This window comes from Vicugna pacos, chromosome 15 (assembly GCF_048564905.1).
Source record: "Vicugna pacos chromosome 15, VicPac4, whole genome shotgun sequence".
Lineage (NCBI taxonomy): Eukaryota > Metazoa > Chordata > Mammalia > Artiodactyla > Camelidae > Vicugna > Vicugna pacos.
The window spans coordinates 1,085,338-1,109,409 of NC_133001.1; the positions used below are offsets into that span (position 1 = coordinate 1,085,338).

The 24,072-nt window shown below is 36.8% G+C and overlaps 2 protein-coding genes and 1 pseudogene across 3 annotated transcripts in view; 2 read left to right on the forward strand and 1 right to left on the reverse strand.

The window, feature by feature from the left end:
* The window catches only part of LOC140685818 (germinal center-associated signaling and motility-like protein), a 29,322-nt gene extending 27,239 nt beyond the window's left edge, over nt 1-2,083 (forward strand). The window contains exons 4-5 of one of the 2 annotated variants that reach the window (XM_072938296.1): nt 863-891; nt 1,797-2,083. In XM_072938296.1, coding sequence (XP_072794397.1) covers nt 863-891; nt 1,797-2,036 — 269 coding nt within the window. In that variant the 3' untranslated portion in view covers nt 2,037-2,083. The remainder of the gene's footprint in view (nt 1-862; nt 892-1,796) is intronic. The other variant, XR_012059269.1, reaches the window with a different exon arrangement.
* The window catches only part of LOC116277446 (synaptosomal-associated protein 47-like), a 160,125-nt gene extending 150,456 nt beyond the window's left edge, over nt 1-9,669 (reverse strand). Inside the window, exon 1 of the mRNA XM_072937402.1 lies at nt 9,497-9,669. The gene's annotated coding sequence lies outside the window, so the exon portion shown is untranslated. The remainder of the gene's footprint in view (nt 1-9,496) is intronic.
* Nucleotides 9,670-12,914: 3,245 nt separating this feature from the next.
* LOC140685816 (olfactory receptor 2G6-like) lies at nt 12,915-13,850 on the forward strand (annotated as a pseudogene).
* Nucleotides 13,851-24,072: the final 10,222 nt, after the last annotated feature.

The following is a 24,072-nucleotide window of genomic DNA, read 5'->3' on the forward strand; positions in this document are numbered from 1 at the left end:
TAGTATTCTGCGACCTCTCTAATAACTTCTTTATTAAAATACTAGTAGTTGATCTCAGATTAACACATGTATAATTTGCTTCAGTATTCATAGGTATAATCAACCTGAATCTGGATTTAACTGGAGATAGTTACTTTTGTTACTTTACTACTTTCTTTATAATGTACTTTTCTCTATAATGATTGCTACTTAATTCTTATCTCTATAATAATTGTTCATCTTAAAAATCATGTGCTTTTCCTGTGATAATTTCATACAATTTATATTTTAAATATCACAGCCATAATTACTCTTTAGAAAAATATTTGCCAAACTCTATTGTCATAGCATGTTTCTGGACAAAATTTTGTTGCTCAGTTTCAAAATCCACTTTTATTCACCAGCTTTGGTGTGTGTCACTTACACAGAAACACAGTATTGACACTGCCTCATAACATTTGTTTTTCCTTGATTTTGTCATATAGCCTTGAGAATGTAGTAATAACATGCAATCATGTCCGATGTTTAGATGAAGTTTTATCACTGTATTTTATTCTTTCACCATCTCCTTACCACCAGCCTGTGAAGTTCTACAACTCTCAGGTTGCTTTCTTTTTTTATATACATACATATATTTTTATTGACGTATACTCAGTTTACAATGTTGTGTCAATTTCTGGTGTACAGCACAATACTTCAGTCATATAGGAACATACATATATGAATTTTCATATTCTCTTCTACCATAAGTTACTACAAGATATTAAATATAGTTCCCTGTGCTATACAATATAAACTTACTGTTTATCTATTTTTTTATATATTAGTTAGTATCTGCAAATCTCGAACTCCCAATTTATCCTTTTTATTTGTTATCCTCCAGGTAAAGATGTTCCATCCACTTCTAATCAGGTAATAGAGAAATTATTACATTTGTCTAATAAATGTCAAAATACAGACAACTTCATATAAGCCTAGTTGTAGCTCTTCCTTTACTTGTGACTTCTGAATGGATTTGTCAAATTTTTCATATTTTAAATAATATTCTTGTTCATTTTAATGCAGACATAAAAGGAAGTTAAAATATTGAAATATTTTAACAGATTTAGGTAATCTGTAAATTCTTATTCTTGTCCCAAGTCTACTGAAATCTATTATTTTAATTTTCAAAAACCTTGTAACAAAAATAAATGAAATCAAATTCACAGTTATAATGTGAGAGCATCAATTCTTTTTATCTTTTCACATTCCTCTTTAATCCATATGTCCAGGAATTAGCGTTTATATTTAGACATTGTATGGAATATCAATAAACATATTAAAATGTCTATTATTTTTAATACATAAGCATTATACTGATTTAATTAACATGTAGTATTCATGTTTTTTAATTTTCTTTCATAGGTCTATGCAACTGACAATGTATTTAAACTGTAAATTTTATTAACTGCATTTTATCCTATGAAAATGGATTGCTATGTAACTTGAATACTTACTTATTGAGATCTGATTGCTGCATATATTGCACCTCAATATGTGTGACCTAAAATATACGACTGCTTTTCTCTAGGTATTCAGGGAGACAACAGTGACTTTTTTTCCTCTTTTATTACCCTGAGGTGAAATGAAAGCAGAATGAGTAGTAGTTTGGAGCACAGTTCATGTTGCTAAAATAAGGTCTCTAAGAGGCTTGGAGAAAGGGCTTTGAACACTTGAGGTGTAAGATCACCATCAGACAAGAAGAAATGAGGCATGGGTCACTGAGTTAAAACCTGATGGATGATTCTGGATCCTTGATCTCTTTTTTTTCTTGGCAGGAAAATGAGAACGGCAGTGGTTCTGAAGAAGTGAGCTACACTGTCATTAATCACCTGCCCTATCGGAGACCCTCTCTGAGCTCCAATGATGATGGTTATGAGAACGTTCTGTCTACCACAGGAAGAGGGAGACCATTAAGAGAAGGGTCGGAAACAGAATATGCCCGTCTCAGGACTTCTGTTACTAGGTCTTCTTCCTGTACCCCTGAGAATGATTATGAATTTGTACTTCCTCACTAGAACCTTCATTCCTCATCGTCTTCCAGTAACAAAGATGATACAGCATAGTGGCCTCCAGGGGAGCTTCTCTTTCAGCAGTTCATGAAACATTCATTTCTGGCCCAATCTTAGAAATTATGTCCTTTTACTATATTTGCATTGAGAAGCTCTGAAATACGGCATTTCTGTGGTTTGGGTAAAGCCATATAGATTGACATAATGAGATACAGTATTCTGCATCCTCTTGTTTGTAAGGTCTGAGGACATGGAGGTGGTGGGAAAACCTTCCTAAGACAAACACCCACAGATATACAACTTAGAATATCCAGTTTCAATTCTGCTTTCCAAATTTCAAAAGCCAACATTTATACTCCTAATCATCTATTTCAGTTTTTGAGGTCTAATATATTAAATAAACTTGTAAAATATAAGACCAGTGACTAGACCATTTGCTAACCTGATATTTACTTTAATCTTATCTTTTCCATGTATTAGAGATTCTTGCCATAAATTTGAGGTAGTAGTTCAAAAACTAATACCTTTTGATAACTGGCTTTTCTGAAAGAAGAAACTGAGAGTGCCATTAAAAAAAAAAAGAGGAATAAATGAATAAGGGCTGGGGTCTTTCTTTCCAATAGTAAATCACAGAATTCTGCTTGAAGATTCCTAAGAAAATGAAAATATACATGCTTATAGTTTTGTTCACAACATACTACTTAATTTAACCTATGACTAGTTATCTCAAATGAGGAAGGATGAATAGTGTCTGGTTTTAAAATTTAGGTAAATTTGTAAGTAATCCATCTATTTTACTTTCATTCCCAAGGATATTCCAAATGATATGCCAGCTTCTCAATAAGGACACAAAGGCCATAAGTGACAAAATATTTATGATTAATTTTTTACCAAAGTGGGCATAGAGGGAACATATCTCAACATAATAAAAGCTATTTATGACAAACCTATAGCCAGCATAGGACTCAACATGAAAAACTGAAAACCTTCGAACTAAAATCTAGGATAAGACAAGGTTGTCCACTCTCACCACTCCTACTCAACATAGTCTTGGAAGTCCTAGCCACAACTATCAGGCAAGAAAAAGAAATAAAATGGATCCAAATTGGAAAAGAAGAGGTAAAACTGTCACTACATGAAGATGACATGATACTATATATGGAAAACCCTAAAAGCTCCACACAAAAACTACTAGAACTAAGAAAAGAATTCAGCAAGGTAGCAGGATACAAGATTAATGTACAAAAATCAGTTTCATTTCTTTACACTAATGATGAATCAACAGGAAAAGAAAGTAAAGAAATAATTCCTTTTAAAATAGCACCCAAAGTAATAAAACACCTAGGAATACATCTAATCAAGGAGGTGAAGACTTATACATGGAGAATTATGAAACATTGAGTAAGGAAATTAAAGAAGACTTTAAAAATGGAAAGATATTCCATGCTCCCGGATTGGAAGAATAAATATTGTTAAAATGGTCACACTGCCCAAGGAAATCTACAGATTTAAAGCAATCCCTATCAAATTACCCAGGACATATTTCAGAGAACTAGAACAAACTGTAATAAAATTTATATGGAATCACAAAAGACCTAGAATTGCCAAAGCATTACTGAAGAAAAAGAAAAAGGCTGGATGAATAATCCTCCCAGACTTTAGACAATACTACAGAGCTACAGTGATCAAAACAGCATGGTATTGGCATAAAAACAGACATATGGATTGATGGAACAGAATACAGAGCCCAGAAATGAGCCCATAAACTTTTGGTCAATTAACTTTAACAAAGGAGGCAAGAATATACAATGGAATAAAGACAATCTCTTCAGTAAATGGTGTTGGGAAAACTGGACAGCAGCACGTAAATCAATGAAGCTAGAACACTCCCTTACACCATACACAAAAATAAACTTAAAATGGATTAAAGACTTAAACTTAAGGCAAGACACAATAAACCTTCTAGAAGAAAATACAGCAAAACATTATCTCACATATATCTCAAAAATGTTCTAGGGCAGCCTACCCAAGAAATAGAAATAAAAGCAAAAATAAACAAATGGGACCTAATTAAACTTACAAGCTTTTGCACAACAAAGGAAACCGTAAGGAAAACAAAGCAACAGCCTATGGAATGGGAGAAAATTTTTGTAAATGAAACCGACAAAGGCTTGATTTCCAGAATATATAAACAGCTCATATGACTTAATAAGAAAAAAACAAGCAAGCAAGTTCAAAAATGGGCAGAAGATCTAAACAAGCAATTCTCCAATGAAGACATACACATGGTCAATAGACATATAAAAAATGCTCAATATCACTAATTAACAGAGAAGTGAAAATCAAAACTACAATGAGGTATCACCTCACACCAGTCAGAATGGCCATCATTTAAAAGTCCACAAATGATAAATGCTGGAGAGGCTGTGGAGAAAAGGGAACCCTCTCACACTGTTGGTGGGAATGCAGTTTAGTGCAGCCATTGTGGAAAACAGTATGGAGATTCCTCAAAAGACTAGGAATAGACTTACCATATGACCTAGCAATCCCATTCCTGGGCATATATCCAGAAGGAACCCTAATTCAAAAAGACACCTGCACTTCAATGTTCATAGCAGCATTATTTACAATAGCCAAGATATGGAAACAACCTAAATGTCCACCGACAGATAACTGGATAAAGATGTACATTTATATAATGGAATACTATTCAGCCATAAAAATGACAACATAATGTCATTTGCAGCAACATGGATGTCCCTGGAGAATGTCATTCTAAGTGAAGTAAGCCAGAAAGAAAAAGAAAAATACCATATGATATTACTCATATGGGAAATCTGAAAAAAAAAATAAAGAAAACAAATGAACTTAAATATAAAACAGAAACAGACTCACAGACATAGAATACAAACTTGTGGTTGCAAGGAGGGACGGGGTTGGGAAGGGACAAACTGGGAGTTCGAGATTTGTAGATACTGATGGGTAGATATAAAACAGATAAACAAGTTTATACTGCATAGCACAGGGAAATATACACAAGATCTTGTAGTAGCTCACAGTGAAAAAGAATACGAAAATGAGTATCTGTATATTCATGTATGACTGAAAAATTGTGCTGTACACCAGAAATTGACACAACATTGTAAACTGACTATAACTTAATAAAAAAAAGAAGAAAAAATGGCAATATCATGGAATTCATTTCATCTTAGGGCCAACTAAAAACAAATATTTATGTCACAAGCCATAGTAATGCAGAAATAAAACAAAAGTTTTGAGGAAAAAACTAAGGAAAGTGGAAGATGGTGTAAACATACCAACTTCATCATCTTTTACAGCAAGGAAATGAATAGTATTAATTAACAATGATAAATTAGAAAGATTATAAGTAAATACTAGTATAAAGATAGAGTAAGGAAAAGGTTTTCATATACTGAAATTTGGTAGTGAAATTAAGACAGGAATACAAAGGGAAAAGAAATATATTTACTACTTGCTCATAGTGTGAATCAACTTTTTCTACATTAAATAAGGAACTGTAAGTAAAATACAGAATTAAAGCTAGCTCTGTAGATTCAATGCAATCCCAATCAAAACCCCTGCACTTATTTTTCAAAAATTCCAGTCTATTCTAGAATTCATACAGAAACTCAAAGGACCCAGAACTGCCAAGGGCACCTGAAAGCAGATTAACAAACCTGAAAGACTGAACACGACCAGATACCAAGACTTATTATAAAAAGGTAATGTGGCATCAGCACATGCATTGACTACGTAGTCAGTGAAAGTCAATAGAGAATTGTGAAATAGAATTGTATGTGGTTGATGGCCAAGGTGGCCTCATAATGCAGTGGTACATTTTTCAATAAGTAGTTTTGTATTAACCAGGAATTAATTAGTCTTCTATGGTACCATAAAAAATTATCACATATGTGCTGGCTTAAAACAATCCAAAGTTATTACCCACCATTTCTGTGGGTACTGGTATAGGTGAACTGGATCTTCTGCTCACGAACTCAAAAGGCTGCATAGGAGGTGCTTGCTGTCAGGGCTGGAGACTCATTTAAGTTTCTGTGTCCTCTTGTACATACATGATTGTTGCTGGAATTCATTTTCTTTTGGTTGCTTAGCTCAAGCCCTCAGCTGATAGAGACCATCTGCTATTCCCTCACATATGGGTCTCTCTCCAAAATCGAAGTTCACTCCTTCAAAGCCAACAGGAGAACTTCTCTCATGCTTTGAAGCTCTCCTTTCAGAAAGGGCCAAGTCCCTCCGAAGGACTCATCTGAGTAGATCAGATCCAGTTAAAATAGTCTCCCTTTTAATTAAATCAAAGTCGGCTGACTTGAGGCCTTAACGACATTGGAAAAATCACTTTACCTTTGTCTATAACATAACCTAATCAAAAGTAAAATCCATCATGACAATCATTCTTTACATACTCTAGGGGGCGAGATTATACTGAATACCAAGGGCAGGAAACTTACAGGACATCTCAGAATTTTCTCACCACAGCCAGATACCCATAGAGATTGAAAAAAAAAAAAGGAAAAGAAAACAGAAGAAGAAGCAGCTACATGCCTTCCTCACACTATAAAGAAAACCCAATTCTCATCTTACCTTATAACAAAAATGAATGGATTGCAGATTTAAGTTCAAAAAAAATGATTTAACAAAAATGTAGGACAATATGTTATGTTAGTGATCTTGGTTTTGACAAATATCTCCTAAAATGGTAAAATAATACTAACAAAGGAAAATAATAAATTGGACTATTTCAAGTTAAGAACTCTTGTTTATTAAAAACATGATAAAAATCTAAGTTGTGAGAAGACATTTGTAATTATATATACAACCAATAAGAGTCTATCCACCACATGTAAAGAATTCCTACAAATCACTATGAGAAACACAGAAAATTCAGTGGTACAGTGGGCAAAAGACCTGTGAAGGCAGTTGAAAAAATATATGCCAATAGCAAAAAAGCACATGAAAGACACTCAACTTGATTAATAGTCAGAGGAATGCAAATGAAAAACACAGTGAAACATACCAACACTTATGAGAGTAGCTAAAATTTATAAAAGATTAAAATGCTAAGTATTACAGGGCATATGAATAAACTGGAAACTGCTGGAAAACTCTTTGTGCCTCCTAAAACTGAACATACCTATACTCATCTACAGCAATCACACTCCTAGATTACACCTAATAAATACATACCCAAACATATATGCACCATGAGACAGATCAGCATGCTCCCAGCAGAACTAATCCTTATATCTATAAAATGTCAACTCCACAATGCCCTTCAATACAATAGAGGAAGAATCATGATATATTCACGTAACAGAATAATATTCAGAATACAAATGAATGTTCTACAAAAACACACACCTTTGAGATAAACATCCAAACATAAAGTTTAGCAAAGTTAAGTCACACAAAACACATAATGATTATACAATTTATATACAGTATTTTAAAAATCCCCGGCAAAACGAATCTATACTGTTAGAAGTCAAGATTAAGTTTCCTCTTAATGAGTGAAGACACTTGAAGGGATATGTGAGCAGATATTTGACGTTTGGGTAGTATTACTCCCTTGAGCTGGATGCTGTTTCCATAAATGTGTAAAGATTGTGAAAGTTTTTCAAAAGGCACACTTCTAAGATATTTGTACTTCTATGTATAATTATAAGGCAAACTAAAAGTTTTTTACAAATAGGATAGGATGTCTTTAATTGTAGTTAATTTCTAAGTTAAAAAATGATAAAAGACATCACAAACCATTTCAATCAAGAAAAAAAAAAAGCCCGAGTAACACCTTGAAAATCAGACAAACTTTTATTTGAGAGACAGAAAAAGAAAATGAGAGAGAGACATGAAATGATGAAACTGGAAATCCATAATGTATATCTAACAATTTGGCAAATGTACAAACTGGTCAACCATGAAGACGGCAGTATAAACAATGTCTGAAATTTGCAACTCCACAAAAGCAACAAACACATGAGAAAAATTATCATAATCAACACTTTCAGAATTCTGGAAAATAATGAAAGATAATCAAAAATGGTATAGTTTTGCCCTAAGAATAGACAGTCTAGTCCAGTGAAACAGAGTTGAGAATTCAAAAGTGAACTCATACATCCATGGCCAATTGATTTTTGACAAGGATGGCAACACCAGTCAATGGGTTCAAACAGTCTCTTTAATAAGTAGCGCTCAGACGCTAGGATACCCACTCATAAAAGAAGGGCAGTGGGCTGCCTACAACAACCACATACAAAAATTATTCAAATTGGATCAGTAACCCAAATATAAAGGCTAATATGACTGACCTTCTTTGGAAGAAACTTGAGTAAATTTTCATGACCTTATATTTGGCAGTGAAGACTTAGATACGAAACCCAAAACATGAGCAACAAAAGAAAAAATAGATAAACTGGACTTTAAAACGGAAAACCTCTGTGCTTTAAAGAACATAATCAGAAAAGTGAAAAGACAAATAGTAAATGTAAAGGGGATTTGTGTTCAAAATATATAAAGAATGCCTACACCTCAAGAACGAAAAGAGAAATGTCCCACTTAAAATACGGGAAAAGGACTTATTGAAGTCCAGAGTTATACAAATGGCCATCTGAAAAGATGCTCTGTATAACTGGTCATGAGAGGAATGCAATTCAAAGTCACAATGATACATCACTTCACACTTACTGAGAGAGCTAGAACAAAACATACTAAAAAATCTAAGGAGAAAAGTGTAAAATAATGTGTTCCTGACGATGTGGCAGGAATGAAAACTAGTGTGGCCACTGTGGGGAACAGCGCGGCGCCTCTTCCAAAAAGCACAGAATTACAACCAGCCCAACAGTTTACTGAACACAGAGACCCAAACAGACACATCAGCGAGAAAGGATCGGTAATCCAGTAACTACTGCTGTAGAGCGAACGGGAAAAAATATTAAATTTGGATAATTCATACTTTAAGTGAAATTAATTCTGAGTTGAGAAACAAGGTAGGAAGTAAATAAAATCATAAGAAAACTAGCAGAAAATGTCACGTAATCTCAAACCAAAGACTATTTCCACAAGCAAATGTCCTAAGTGGAAAAATAAAGGCGAGACCCGGGATACACACACATTTGCACACAACCTTCACGACCGAAACCCCAACCAAGAAAACCAGGAACACCACGCATGGTCGTCGGGGCCCCAGTCCCGACAGTGCCGCAGGAGGACCAGACCTCCGACCCCCGCGCACCAGGTTCCTTGGAGAAGCGCGACCAGGCCGAGGGCTCCCAGAGGCCTGCAGGCCAGAGGGCGGGTGGCCCGCCCCGCAACCCCAGCCCAGTCGAGAGGGACCTCACGCCCAGGACCGAGGGTCGCCGGCACACCCCGCACCCGAGGCCCGCGCCCCCAGCTCGAGCAGCTCTGAGAAGCTCAGAGAACTGCAGACTCACCCTCTGTGGAGGCCGTCCTGTCAGAGGCTCCTCGTGGGCGCTGTCTCCTGAGGGGCCGATGTCCTGTCAGAGGCCCCGGAGGGAGCGGAGGCGGCAGGTCTGACAGCAGGCCAAGCGCTGGGCCTGGCCACCTCGCTCTCCGCTCCAGACCGCAGCTTCCACCGACTGGACTGGCGTCCGAGGCCCTCAATGCATTCTGGGGTTCCGTCTGGCTGCCAGGTTTATATGCGTAGGGTTTACGTCTGTGGGGTTTACGGCAGGGGTTTACGACTTGGGGGGCTTTACGACTTGGGGGGCTTTACGGCTGTGGGGGTTTAGAGCTAGTGGGTGTTAGTCTCGGCCCCGCTTCTGTGGCTGCCGCCGTGGGCCAGGTCTACTGCCTGGCTCTCGTGGCCCGGCCACTCCCGCCCCTGGCTCCCATGGAGGTGAGCCGTGCGGAAGGAGATCTTCAGCGGCCTCACCTGCGACACACAGGGGAGGCCACAGAGCCAGGAGCCTCGTCTTCGTCTTCGTGGACGAGAGGCCTCCGAGCTGCAGCCTGAGGGGCGACCGCACCAGAAGGCCAAAGGTAACCTGTGTCCCCTCCCTCCGCGCGGCCTCCACATGGGTGTCCATAGGGACAGTAGGTCCTTGAGCAACACGGGCGTGAGGTGTGCGGGTCCACTCACAGCAGAGTGTTTCAGTAAACGGGTGCTCTAAATATGCACACCATAAGCCAACACATCTTAAAATGTTTCTCCCGTGGATTAAAGGAAAAGCAGGGAGTTGTGGTTTTCACAAAGTACGAGAGGGATTTTTTTCCCCACTCCCTAGTTTCCCACGTTGTATAATATGATAATGTTTGTTGTGAATCTGCAAAAAGGCTGCATGCCACTTGTGTGTGCTGTAAGGTTTCTAATTGCTACCTTCAGCTATTTCTAAGATCGTTAAGTAGTCAAAGTGGGTTTATTTTGAATGTCAGTTATCCAAGAGCTTTAACTACTACGTTTTGTCACATATGGTTCATAATGTGGTTCAAAGACGCTGAATTACTTTTCCATAAACCATTTCTTTGGGTCATTGTGTCCTAAACTTTATAATGGGGTTGGGGATCATCTGACTTCCTCACTGTCTCTGCATTTGCTCTCCCAAATGGAAGAAGCAGTATATTCCATGTGTCCTACTGACTTTTCTCACTAGTCTGTAAAAATCATTAGCATTTATCCTCAATATGGAACACTGTACTGAAATATTAGCATATATTTTAAATTTCTAGAACACATCCAGGGGGGCTATACTTTCTGTGTTTTTGCCATTTAGCAATCATTTACATAAATAAAAAGCCATAAAGTCAAGGAGCTTTTTTTTTCCAGATTGCCTATGGTAGTTTTCAGTAGCAGAATTTTGAGGTATTAATTTTTGATTCTAGGAAAGTCTTTTTCTTAACTTAGTTCCATAAACTGTAGGACTGGCATCATTATTTTTTATCAGCTATTTTTATTTCAGTTTTGTTGTATATGTTTTTCTGTTTAATCTTTCTTTGTGTCATATATTAGGGGTGGATGGCAACATTGTCAGAAAAGCAGTTTCTTTACCCTCGGGCCCATATCCTCTGTGCTCCCTATAACTGAGGAAAAAAAGATTCATTGAGAACATGTGGTTTCCTCCTGTTGAGGGTCCCTCCAGGTATTCAGGCATCTACCTGCTGAACAGTGTCCTCTGCTCTAAGTTGCAAAATATTTTTATTCTCACGTAGTGTATTTTTGTGTTTGTGTAATTATAACAATTTCTCTCTTTCCTACCCCCGCAACCACGCCATATACATAAAGTCAAGAGAAAAGGGCAGGAGAAGTGGAAAGAAAATTACAAAATTCAATTGGAAGAGGTCCCCAATAGTGGAACTTTAATTTTCATTGCACTTGGCTCTGTGGCCAGCAGGCCAGCTGCTTGACCTCCCTGGCCCCATTTTTGTCCTCCAGTGTTAATTTGTTTGCCCTTTGCCGCTGGCTCCTGTTGCCCAGAATCCCTGGAGTTAATCACATCACAAGGGAACTCGTTAACTCAGGGACTATATGTGACTGTATTCATCGTGCAGTTAGTCTTAGGTGGGCACAGTGATGCCCATGCAGTCTCCTGCAGAGGAAGGAACGTAAATCTAAGCTGGGCAACTCTTCTTTCTGGCACCTGCATGTGGGATATTAGATACTGTAAATTGTGTATGGTGTCAAATGAGTAGCTAGTGTTAATGTGTCACAGATTGAGTGGGACTCTGGGTTAAAGTCCTAAAGACAAGAAGAATGTCGAAACAATGGTTCTTAGTTGTAGAAATGATCAGTCTGATTCTTCCCAGCTTCAGCTGACTTGGAACTAAATGGATGCACACGGTTTTTAACTACTTAATCTCCTTATTTCATCATATGTAAAACTTCAATAATCTTAGCTTCTTCCTGTTTGTTGTCTCAATATCCTGATGGGAGTTAAATGTTAATGATTTTCACTGAGCCCTCTGCAGCATTTCTTGCATTCTATTGATATTGCATTCAGTCTCTAATTGTGATTGTCCACTTTGCGTTGGCTGTGTACAGAGTTTCTGGACTAGAGTTTCTTTGGTTTTAAATTATTCTATACTGTGCAGGCATATTTATCTTGAAAAGGAAAATTCAAACAAAACCAAAACCCTCCTACAAGGCCTATGCTATCCAAATGATATCTACGGATGTTTGTATTCCTTAAAGAAGTGACTCAAATTTACCTTATAAGTATCGTATCCTGTTATGTGGCATAGTTAATATATGAAATAATCATGCTTCCAATTTAGTTTCTTTTTCCTTTTTCAAATAAAACCCTACCATGTACTCTCCATTTCTATATTTGTTTCTTACTATCAGGAAATTCTTTGGTCTTGGATTGCTCTCCTTCTCATCTGTTTAAGAGCAAGGTGAATACAACCCAGACCTTCTCCTCTATAGATTCCTCTCCCAACTCTGCATCCTGACAGTGAACCTCTTACACTGATCATAAGATGCATACTCTCACATGTTTTATCATGTTCCTGCCTTATTTATGTATCCATTTGGTAGACTGTGAGAATGTACTATGGTGTTTGTAATTCCTGTATTTCCTGTGAAATTCCATTACCTTTATATAAAAAATTATATTGAGGAAAAGGTGTGAAAAATCTCAGTGTTAATGCATTTTAGCTTTTATTTCATCCTCAAGGTAGATGGAAAACATATGATCAATGAGACCAGGAATGCCACTTCATGAAATAATCAAGGATATCACACACCAGTATTCTCTGCTTTGACCTTTTCTCTTTAACTGTTTACAAACTTACTTCTTAACATCCAGATCTTAACTGCCAGGGAATTGACATAAAATCCTTGAAGTTTCTGTTTAATGTGATTTAATCACTCTGGAGTGAGTAATCAAAGTGAGAGTAATGCCGTGGACTAATGACAGCACCTTCTCTGGGTTCATTCTGGTAGGTTTTTCTGACCGACCTCAGTTGGAGCTGGTTCTCTTTGGGGTAATCATGTCCCTTTACCTCATGACACTCCTCGGCAATGCTGCCATCATCCTAGTATCCGTCTTGGACTCTAAACTCCACAATCCCATGTACTTTTCCCTCTCCCATCTCTCATTACTGGACCTTTGCGTCACCAGCAGTATTATTCCTCAGCTTCTGGTCAACCTGGGGGGTCCAGATAAGTCTACCACGTATGGAGGCTGTGTGGTTCAGCTCTACGTCTCCCTTGCCCTGGGATCCACAGAGTGTGTCCTTTTGGCTGTGATGTCCTACGATCGCTATGTCGCAGTCTGTCGTCCTCTGCATTACGCCTCTGTCATGCACCCTCGGCTCTGTCACATCCTGGCATCTATGGCGTGGCTCAGTGGTCTGGCAACCGCCCTGATACAGTCTACTCTCATGCTGCAGCTGCCCTTCTGTGGGCATCGCCTTGTGGATCATTTCTTCTGTGAGGTTCCTGTGCTCATCAAGTTGGCTTGTGTGGACACCACCTTCAACCAGGCAGAGCTCTTTGTGGCTAGCGTCTTATTCCTGGTGGTGCCCTTGTCGCTCATCCTGATATCCTATGGGCACATCACCCAAGCAGTTCTAAAGATAAAGTCAGCCATTGGATGACGTAAAGCATTTGGAACCTGCTCCTCCCACCTGACGGTGGTGATCGTCTTCTATGGAACCATTATCTTCATGTATCTGCAGCCAGCCAAGAGGAGATCCAAGGACCAGGGTAAGTTTGTGTCCCTCTTCTACACTGTGGTGACCCCCATACTTAACCCACTTATCTATACTCTGAGAAATAAGGAAGTGAAGGCAGCACTGAAAAAAATTCTGAGGAGGGGGAGGGTATAGCTCAGTGGTAAAGTGCATGCCTACCATGCCCGAGGTCCTGGGTTCAATCCCCAGTACCTCTATTAAACAAACACACAAATAAATAAACCTAATTACTTCCCTCCCTCCGAAATATTTTAAAAAAGAACAAAAAATTCTGAGGATAACTTTGTGATTCAGTGGGACATGATTATTAAAAGACATTTAGAAGAGAGTTATTTAGACTGATTAATGAATAATGACTCAGTAAATGATTTGGTCATGTTCATAATTTTATAATTGAGTTTTAGTAGAAAAAATTTTAAACAGAGTTTAAATTTTCCACTTGGACGGACCTGAGTTTGAATACCCATTCCACCACATAACATCTGTGTGACCTGTACAATTTGCATAACCTGTATGTTATCTATAAACTGGGCTGCATAATATTGAGCAACCCAAACTAAAATTAGATTATTCTAGATGTTTTATTGTGTATAAAGTTTATTCATAAAATCAATTTATTTAGTAGGTATAACCATATGCTATATGGGTATAATTGTAATTTTTCTTTTGCAGAGATAGAGATATTTTGACCTGTTGCTCATAAAAGAAAGAGCAAAACATAAATGTCAGTGGCATTATTCTTTCAACTAGCCATGGATTCCAGGACCCCTCAGCTTGTGGGAAGTTCCCCTGAGTGAGTCCCATTATACACTGAGCTCACCTGTATTGCTGCGTTTTCCCTCCTGCTAGCAAGTTTCTGATTTTTTGTATTTCTTTCCTTAGTAGGTTTTTGGAGTCATCACAGTTTAAAGTCTTCACACAGGTGACTCCCAGATTTCTGTTCCAACACAGATATTTCATAGTCTATGTTCAACTATGTATTTCACTTCTCCACCTGGGTGTATTAAAACAACCTCAAATCAGCACATCCAAACTAAATCGAAAGCTCCCTGATTTTGTTTGTTTTCCCACACTATTCCCAGTATCACAAAATGAAACATACTTCATCCCAACTGCTGTCTATTTCACCTGCTGTACGTAACCTAGACACAGTCCTGTGGATTTTACCTTTTAGCTATCTCTCTAGTCTAACCATTTCTTTCCATTTTAATTTTCTACCACCAGTGCACTTCTAAGATGATCTCCTTACTAGACAGAAGATATTTATTTAAGTGAATTAAATACATCTTCCCTTATACCTTTTATCATTTTGGATGTTGCTAGGTACATGCAATTTTTAGTGCATCATGGATCTTATGTTTGTCTTATCTCCTTTATGAAATGCATTTGTTTATTAACAATTACTGAGGCATTGAAGATGCAGATGTGAACAAAACAGCACCCACACTTTTATATGCTAATGGTCCAACTCAGTCGACTGGGAGATTTTCCCTCTGTGATGGTATCTATTGGCAAACAATAGAAGACATTAGGGGGAAAAACCCTCACTTTCAGCATATTGATTGTAGAATCAAATCTGTCTCAAAGAAGTGATAATATTAATGGTTATGTGTTTTTATTATATTTGGATTTTTGATATTAAACTGATATGGTTGCTAAACAACATCATCTAGGCAGTAGCACCCCACCCTGAAGAAAGAGGAAAGAATTTATATTGTTATTTGCTAAATCACAAATATGTTAATATGTGTATAAGAAAGGAAAGAATCCATGAGTGAGTTTTAAAGGGGCTGACAGCTTATAACAGAAGCCAAATAGTTTTCAAGTAATATATTTTAAGTGACAGGGAGGACATTTTTTAAAAAAATCATTAGAAGATTTATATATATACACCTAGCAGGATATGGTTGGAAATAGAATGATCTCCCTCATGCTGAGGAGAGCACAAACATCTCTGAACTCCAAGTAAACTGGGGCTTAATAATTTAGAAAAATATATAGGAAAGGAAAATCAGTTTATGGAGCACATGCACTGACAGGTTTTTTCTTTTTCTCTTTTGCAATGTGAGTGCCTGATTTGTGGTTTGATTCAATGGGGGATCCATTTCAATGGGAGATCCACCTCAAAGATGGCTGTCTCCAACAGACATGTTGCCAGCCACTTGACAAGGTAATCAATCAGGCCACCTTCTCCAACTGAGGTGCCTTTGTTTTAGAGATTTTAGTTCGTTTCAGTCACTGACATTTTGGGCTCCTGGTTGGATTTTTTTCCCCAAATCTTCTGGCACTTCAAATTCTGGCTCTGATGGTTTAAATTCACCAACAAAGAGTGAACTGAACAAACAACCCAATCCAAAAATGGACAGAAGACCTAAACAAGAAGCAATTCTCCAATGAAGACGTATAAATGACTAATAGGCACATGAAAAAATGTTCAATATCACTAATTATCAGAGAAACGCAAATCAAAACTACAATGAAGTATCACCTCATGCCAATCAGAATGACTGTCCTTCAAAAATCCACAGATATCCAGAGGGAATCCTAATTCAAAAAGACACCTGCACTCCAATGTTCATAGCAGCACTATTTACAATAGCCAAGACATGGAAACAACCTGAATGTCCATCAACAGATGACTGGATAAAGAAGGGGTGGTATATTTATACAATGGAATACTACTCAGCCAGGAAAAATGGTAAAATAGGGCCATTTGCAGCAACATGGATGTCCCTTTAGAATGTCATTCTAAGTGAAGTAAGCCAGAAAGAGAAAGAAAAATACCATATGATGTCACTCATATGTGGAATCTAAAAAAAAAAAGGCAAATGAATATATATAAAACAGAAACAGACTCACAAACGTTGAATACAGACTTGTGGTTGCCAGAGGGGAGGGGGGTGGGAAGGGATAAATTGGGAGTTTGAGATTTGCAGATGCTGGCTGGTGTATATAAAATAGATAAATAAGCGTATACTGTATAGCACAGGGAAATATATTCAGTATCTTGTAACTTACAGAGAAAAGAAATGTGAAAATGAATATATGTACGTTCACGTATGACTGAAGAATTCTGCTGTACATCAGAAATTGACACAACTTACAAGCTGACTATACCTCAATTAAAAAAAGTGTGAATCCAAGAAATCCTAGGTCTCCAACCTTGCGCCTAACAAGAGTAGAACCTCAGGCCCACTGCTGTCCCTTCCCCCCACCACATCATGTGGCCCCAGGTGTGTTGTGTAATTTTCAGGTCTTGTCAGTCATAAAACGTTTTTTTCAAAGTTTCCTGGTGATTGCTGAAGGTTTTAATTTGTTTTTAATTTTTATTTCTTTTGAGGGGGAAGCTATTAGGTTTTATTTTTTTAATTTATTTATTTATGGAGGTACTTGGAATTGAACCCAGGACCTCATGCATTGCTAAGCATGCACTCTATCACTGAACTATATCCTCCCCACTCCACTGAAGGGTGTTTTGCAAGCATTGTAACTACTATAATCTCTGCTCCAGCCACAGTGTTAACTGTTGATAGGCTGAGACCAGTATAAAACAACTTAATATGCAGGATGTGGAATCTGGAAATTTTTGGTAAGCAGGATCAGACTTAGATAATCAAGGAAAAATGGGGACTCTCCAATTCTGAATGACAATAAAGCAGCAATTAATTTTTATCTTCTATAGAACCTGTGAAGTACTCTAAGGGTAGAAAAGAGAAATAAGAACATGATTAATTTGCTCAAAAATTCAAAGTGGCATTTTACTATAGTGAGAACAGAGCAGTACAATAATGCCTGATATTTGTTGTTCAATTGGAAGTCAGTCTTCAGCCACCTTGATATTCTGGGCCAGTTATTCAAGAAATTTACTCATGAGGTTATTTTTCTGAATTACTGTAATTTCTCTGAATTCTCTGTAATTACTGAATAATAGTATTTTTCTGTTGCCTTATGCAAGAATTATAAAGGGGTAATCGGGATGAATTTTAATTGGCAAATGTTTTGGAAAGTGCCAAGGTAAGCTCCTGATATCTTACTGCATAAATACTTAAGTAAGAGAAAGAAAGATTGCAAGGCACTTTTTCATGATCATGGTCCAGGATCTTATGGACAATTTAATGAGTCCCATGTTTTCCATAGAGGAAATGTAATTTTTGTACCCTTCTGGGGACATGATGATGCCACATTAACAAAGTCTATTGTTTGTTTCCTAGCATAAGCCATCTCGTTATGGAGGAAGTAAGTCAATGAGGTTTCTCTTTTTCAAGTTAATTTTTTTAAGAAGTGGGGTCACTAGGGGTAGCTCACTTTCTTCTGATACATTACTGTGCAAGCCCCAGGACCTGGTTTAGAAAACATTTAATTTTTCCATTATTCAGAATGGATATTTTCATGTTGTACCACAAACTGCATGGACCAGGAGCAACATGTTTTAGAACTGTTGCAGAGAGATTCATCTTCCAGAGAAGCAGCTTTGTAGCCATTGTGGTAACTTTTTAGTCATAACTGAAGATCAAACTTTGTTTGTGCACCAAACTTCCAAAGATAGTTTCAACATTCTTGCATCCTCTTTCAGGTAGGGGAAGAAGATAAGGTATTATTTTCTGGGCATAATGACATTGGTTTGGGTGGTAGTCAGTGTGAAGTCAGACTTTACAACATCCTGAATACTTCCTTTTCTTGGAACCTCTCATTTGGTTCCCTAGTTTGCTTTTTCTTGAATAGCTCCTGTGCTTCTGGGAGCATAAACTGAACACTTATTTATTTATTCTCAAGACACAGGCTGCTGGAGATAGTGTGGACAAGGAAGTAATTCCGGAGGCTACAAGTCATGTTCTTGTCCTGAAACAGGTACATTGACAGGAGGCACCAGCTGCTGTCATTAGACCAGCATCTCATCTCGTCTGACTAGATTGTATGTTTTATTGCAGATAGAGCAAACTATGAAATTAAAGAAACAGACTTGTGAAGACTGGATTTCAAATTAATCTTTTCATGTTGTCTCTGATTATTCCAGAAAATTTTCTTTCTCATAAAATTGCCTTGGCTCCTTTTTTTCTTCCTTCCTTCCTTCTTTCTTTCTTTTTCCTTTTTGATGCTTAATATCTTCCCTGTTCAAAGGCAGCAACAAATGGGTTTAATGGAAGCTTTCTGTATTCTTCAAAATGGAAAAAAAAAAAAAACAGTCCCCTGACCCAAATATTTTTGCAGTGACACACATTTCTGAAACATCTTGCCAAGATCTAGAAACCATCTTACTGACTTAAAAGGGAATAATATCGAGATATACATTATCTGCTCAACCAACTGGTCTTACTTTTGACTACAAATAAATTTCCAGAAATTCATTTCTAAAACATTAGCATATGCCTCACTTCTTCACTTACCACTCTGCTACCCCTTTACTTAATTGCAGTCTCAGTTTTCTGATCTGTTCTGGAGCTGATTGACTCCATAGACAATTAAAATGCTTGTTTTTCATATCAGCATGCTACTTCCTCTCATGGTACATCCTGAAATCTCCTTATTCTGAAAGGACATTTGAGCTCAATGTAAAATTTATTTTTGAGTGCAATTTTTGTTGTTTTTAAAAGGTACAGGTAGTTAGCTGACAGTATTTGTGACTTTAGCCTAGAGTTATTCCCATTCTATTTGTATAAGAAAGTTGTGTTTCCTTTATTTAAAAATAAACTAATTTTTGTGTTTTGTTATTGGATGTTACAAATGAAAAAAAAAAAGAATCTACCAAAATAAGAGTAGAAAGTTGAATGATGTATAGCAACATTTGTATACCAGAAGGTATTTTAAGGAGAATAATAATTCATGGGCTCAACACTGTGATAGCACTTTGAACTCCCACCCTATAATCACACAGTGAAATAATAGATGCCAGATATTTTCAAAGAGGAAAAAAATGTTAGTGTTAGAGAAGAAGGCAAAATATGAGAGTTACAACATTTGTTGATACAGGTGGTGTTCCTGATGGGGCCAGCTGAGGAGAGGAAACTGGAGATGTGACCCTGGAGCTGGAATTCCGTGAACAGTTGGGTGTGAGGTGCTGAGGGGAATGTTTAGCAAAAGCAGGGGGAGGGGTTTTATCAAAGTTTTTTATTACAGTCAGGCTGGACACAGTGTGACATGACAACACCCAGGAGTTTTCCACAGTTTAAGGTAGACGGGCTGGAGGTGCATCTTGTTCTCTGAGGGTGGCACGAATAATCAGTATAATATGAAACCACCCAGAAGATGGCCGTTTGGATAGATGATTGGACTGCAAGTGACAACACTGACTGGGTGACAAGCCAAGACACCATCGACTATGAGTACCTTATTTTTTTGTGGGTAGTACAGATAATCAATGGTTTTTAAAGGTGGTAGGTAGCTGTAGGGACACAGCATTACCTTCGAGGATGTAGAGGACCCTATCCAGTGGGATGTCCCATGTCATCATGGTGGATTGGCTCAAAACAACGGGACCAAAAGTGCCCATGTCAGGAGATCTTTTCAGCTGCCAAATCCAAATGCTAGCTTCATACAGTGGACCATATACCATAGTGTGCTGGGGGCACAGAAAGAAGAAATAGAATTGCAAGGGAGCATAGTCAGCATTTGTCAGGGAGCTAGAAGAGAAGGTTGGTTGAACCTTGGAAGATACTCATTACTTATTGGTGGAAGGAACAATTATTAGCGTGAGTCATTCAATCCCAACTAGACAACCTGATTCTTTCCATGATGTGTCTGTGTATTTAAAGAAATGTGTCTTTGTTTACAAATATATTCCTACTTTAGTTAAAAACTTTAATGATGGTATTTTGCAGTACAGATGTTTTACAGTTTTGTAATAAAGGAGACATTACTTACAGTATAACTTGTTAATTTGCTGGGGGTTTTTTGAAAATTTCTTTGTGAAGTAAACTTGATTAAGATGTTTCTGAAATATTTCCAAAATTATCTACTTGTTAATTTTGTATTTTTATCTTTATTATGCTGTTAGAGTCTTTTCTATGTTTTTAAAGGGATGTTTTATTACTATTCAGAATTAATTTTGTTAATTTATGTAAAATGTTACTTTTTTCAAGTTTTATTTTCTGGTATTTTTTTAACTTACTTACCTGTTCTTTTCTTATTTTGTCTTGTTTAAAAAGAGTGTTTAACTATAAAATTCTCATATTTTGATGCTTAGGATTTAAAAAAATGATACATTTAATAATCTCCAATTGAAATTTTGGCATCTTGTTTCACCTAATTTCCTACTTACTGATGGCAGTTTTACAGCAGTAAGTTAGAGGGTATAATGAGTAAGGTTTCTATTCTATACATAATCGAAGTTTTCATTAAAGCTTAGTAACTGGTCAATGACATAAACTTTGTGTTACCAACATGTTTGCTTTTTCTGTGCTTATTTTACTTGAGTCTGAAAATCTAACAGTGACATGTCTTCATTGTGGATTATGTTACATATATTCATAAGGCAACTGTAAGAATGATTACTTCAGCTTAAATATTAGCTTTCATAGTGTTAAACTGTGAGCTTTTGATGTTAAGAAAATTTATTGTGAGAACTTGAGGGTATTGTGTTTCTGATTTTTTCATGTCCTTTGTCTTTCTTAATAACTCTGTTTTTTCCCTTTTTATTGCTTTCTATGCAAGTTACTCAAGCATATTCCTTAATCAACTTTTTTTCACTTACTTTCTAAATATAACTTAGAAAGTAACCATTATAGATATATATAATGTGGTTTCCCACAGTTGTTCTGTCCACATGTGGGGCATGTCCAATTGTGGTCCAACCAGAAGGGGTTATAGACTCAGAAAAGAGTTATTGCCTGATACGAAGGCACATGCAAATAACAATTAGAACCAGAGTTTTCATATATGAACTTGAAAATTGTAGTGAAACGCTTAAGGAATAGTCTGTTATGATTGCAGCGTATCTACAGATCATAGTGAAAATACATACCTAGAGCTAAGCTGGGTCAGCACCAACTGCACGCTCAGAAGTTGTAACATGGACACAAGCAATTTTTTTTCCAGTACGAGAATCTTTAACTACATCTAAAAAAAAAAAACACTTTGTAATGAAACTTAATGTGTGATTTGTAATCACCACACATAAAAGAACAGCCATTTTATTTTTCTTTCTTATTTTTGGCTCAAGAGGTATGCCCCGAAGACAAGGGCTTGTTATTCAGTTAGTTTGTTAATTATTTAACCATCCTTATCATAAGAACATGTGCATGTTTGTTACAGAAAAACAAGAAAGCAAAGACAATTAAAGAATATAAATTCCATAATCCCATCCACTCGCAGACAATAATAGTTACCAACCTCATGTATATACCTTTTTCCCTACTTTCTTCTTCCAAATTTGTTTTATTATATATGTGTGTAAATAATTTCAGCTTTATTGGGAAATAATTGACATACAGAACTATAAGATATTTAAAGTATACATCATGGTAAGTATACATATATATATAGGTATATACTGAAAAAATTCCCTCCATATAGTTAGTTATAACACCTATCGCCTTATGTATTTATCTTTTTTCTTTTGGTGAGAACATTTAAGTTTTATGCTTTTATTAAGTCATTCAGTATTTATTCTATGTATTTACTAACTGTTTTGTCCAAGCCCCAATACCTGGTATTGTAAAGGTACTAAGCCAAAATCTGTGATCTTAACAGGGTCACACTAGTTGTTTGTATGGAATTTAGAAAAGGGAGAGTGGGAGCTTAAGAATCCCCATGTGCATTTTTAGAAACAGGCAAAAAAGAAGTAGTCCCACTTCATTGGCATGGCAGTTCTCATTGTAGGTGGCAGACTTACCTAATGCACCTTGGGTCATCTAACATCCTGTTCTGCCATCCTTGCTTTCCATCTAATGGCATAAATGCTGTACCCTAAATGACAACATTTTAGCCCTCCTTGGGGCCCATTCACTCCTCAGCTAATAAATAGTATTGTCTTATCAACCAACTGCCTGGAGATTTGGTTAGTATAAGTATGCTTCCTGAGTCTAATCACTGCTGGGTTAACTGAAAATTAGGTCCATGAACACAAAAAGTTGTTGGACCTAAGATGACCTCAGCAAGGTACTGAGTCCTAATATTGTTCTTACTCTTTTTCATAAACAGTCAATATTTTTAGGGTTATTTATAAACCTGCTACAGTGCAAGTGGGTCTCTGCCACAAGCTTCAACCAGGGGGAAGATTCCATTTATATAATTACCTTGGCAAAGGTTTAGAGGAACTTTTCCCACTTCACATGTCCTCATTATTTACTGTTTCTATCTGGCTGCCTTGTCTAGTGGCCCTTAGCTTATCTCTGGCTCATAGTTCACATATTCTTGTCCTGTGACAGTCAAATGGTGGCATTTTTAAATAGTGGTGGTGGTGTAGAAAAAGGGGTGGGAGTATCTAAGAGGAGGGAACACTCCCAACTCATTAATTTATTAGCATTATTCTTATACCAAAACCAGAGAAGAGCACTACGAGAGAAGAAGACTGCAGGTCAACATTTCTAATGAACACACACACACACTTTCAACAAAAATACTAGTAAACCAAATTCAGCAGCACATTAAATGGGTCATTAACCAAGATCCAGTGTGACTTATCCCTGGGATGGAAGGATGATTCAACATATGCAAATCAATTAAAGTGGTACATCACATTAATATCATGAAAGAAATATATCATATGATTATCTCAATAGATACAGAAAAAGTTGTTAACATTTAACATCTATTCATGATAAAAACTACTAACAAATTTGACATAGAAGGAACATATCTCAACATGATAAACCCCATATATGAAAAGCCCTCAGCTAACATTATACTCAGTGGTGAAAGATTTTCTTCTAAGATCAGGAAGAAGACCAGGGTGCCCACTCTTGCCACTTCTATTCAATATAGTATTGAAAGTCCTAGCTAGAGCAGTCAGACAAGAAAAAGAAAGAAAAAGTTTCAGAATTGGGGGAAAAAAGGAATAAAATTGTCTCTATTTGCAGATGACATATATATATATATGTATATATATATGACATGTATATATATAAATATATAACATTTATATAATATATATAAACATATATATATATATATATATATATATATATATATATATATATATATATATATATATATATATAAAACGTGTGAATCTTTCTCCATCTTACTTGGTCTTTTCTCTTACCCTGACTAGTTAGTCTAACTGATTCTGCCCTTTGTGTGACCCTGTTCCCCAGATTCCAAGTTAGGCCACTTGCAGGTTGTAGGAGCTTACCCTCTGAGCATTTCTTTTTCTTTTCTTTTCTTTCTTTTTTTTTCTTTTTGTATAATGCAGCCACTAAAC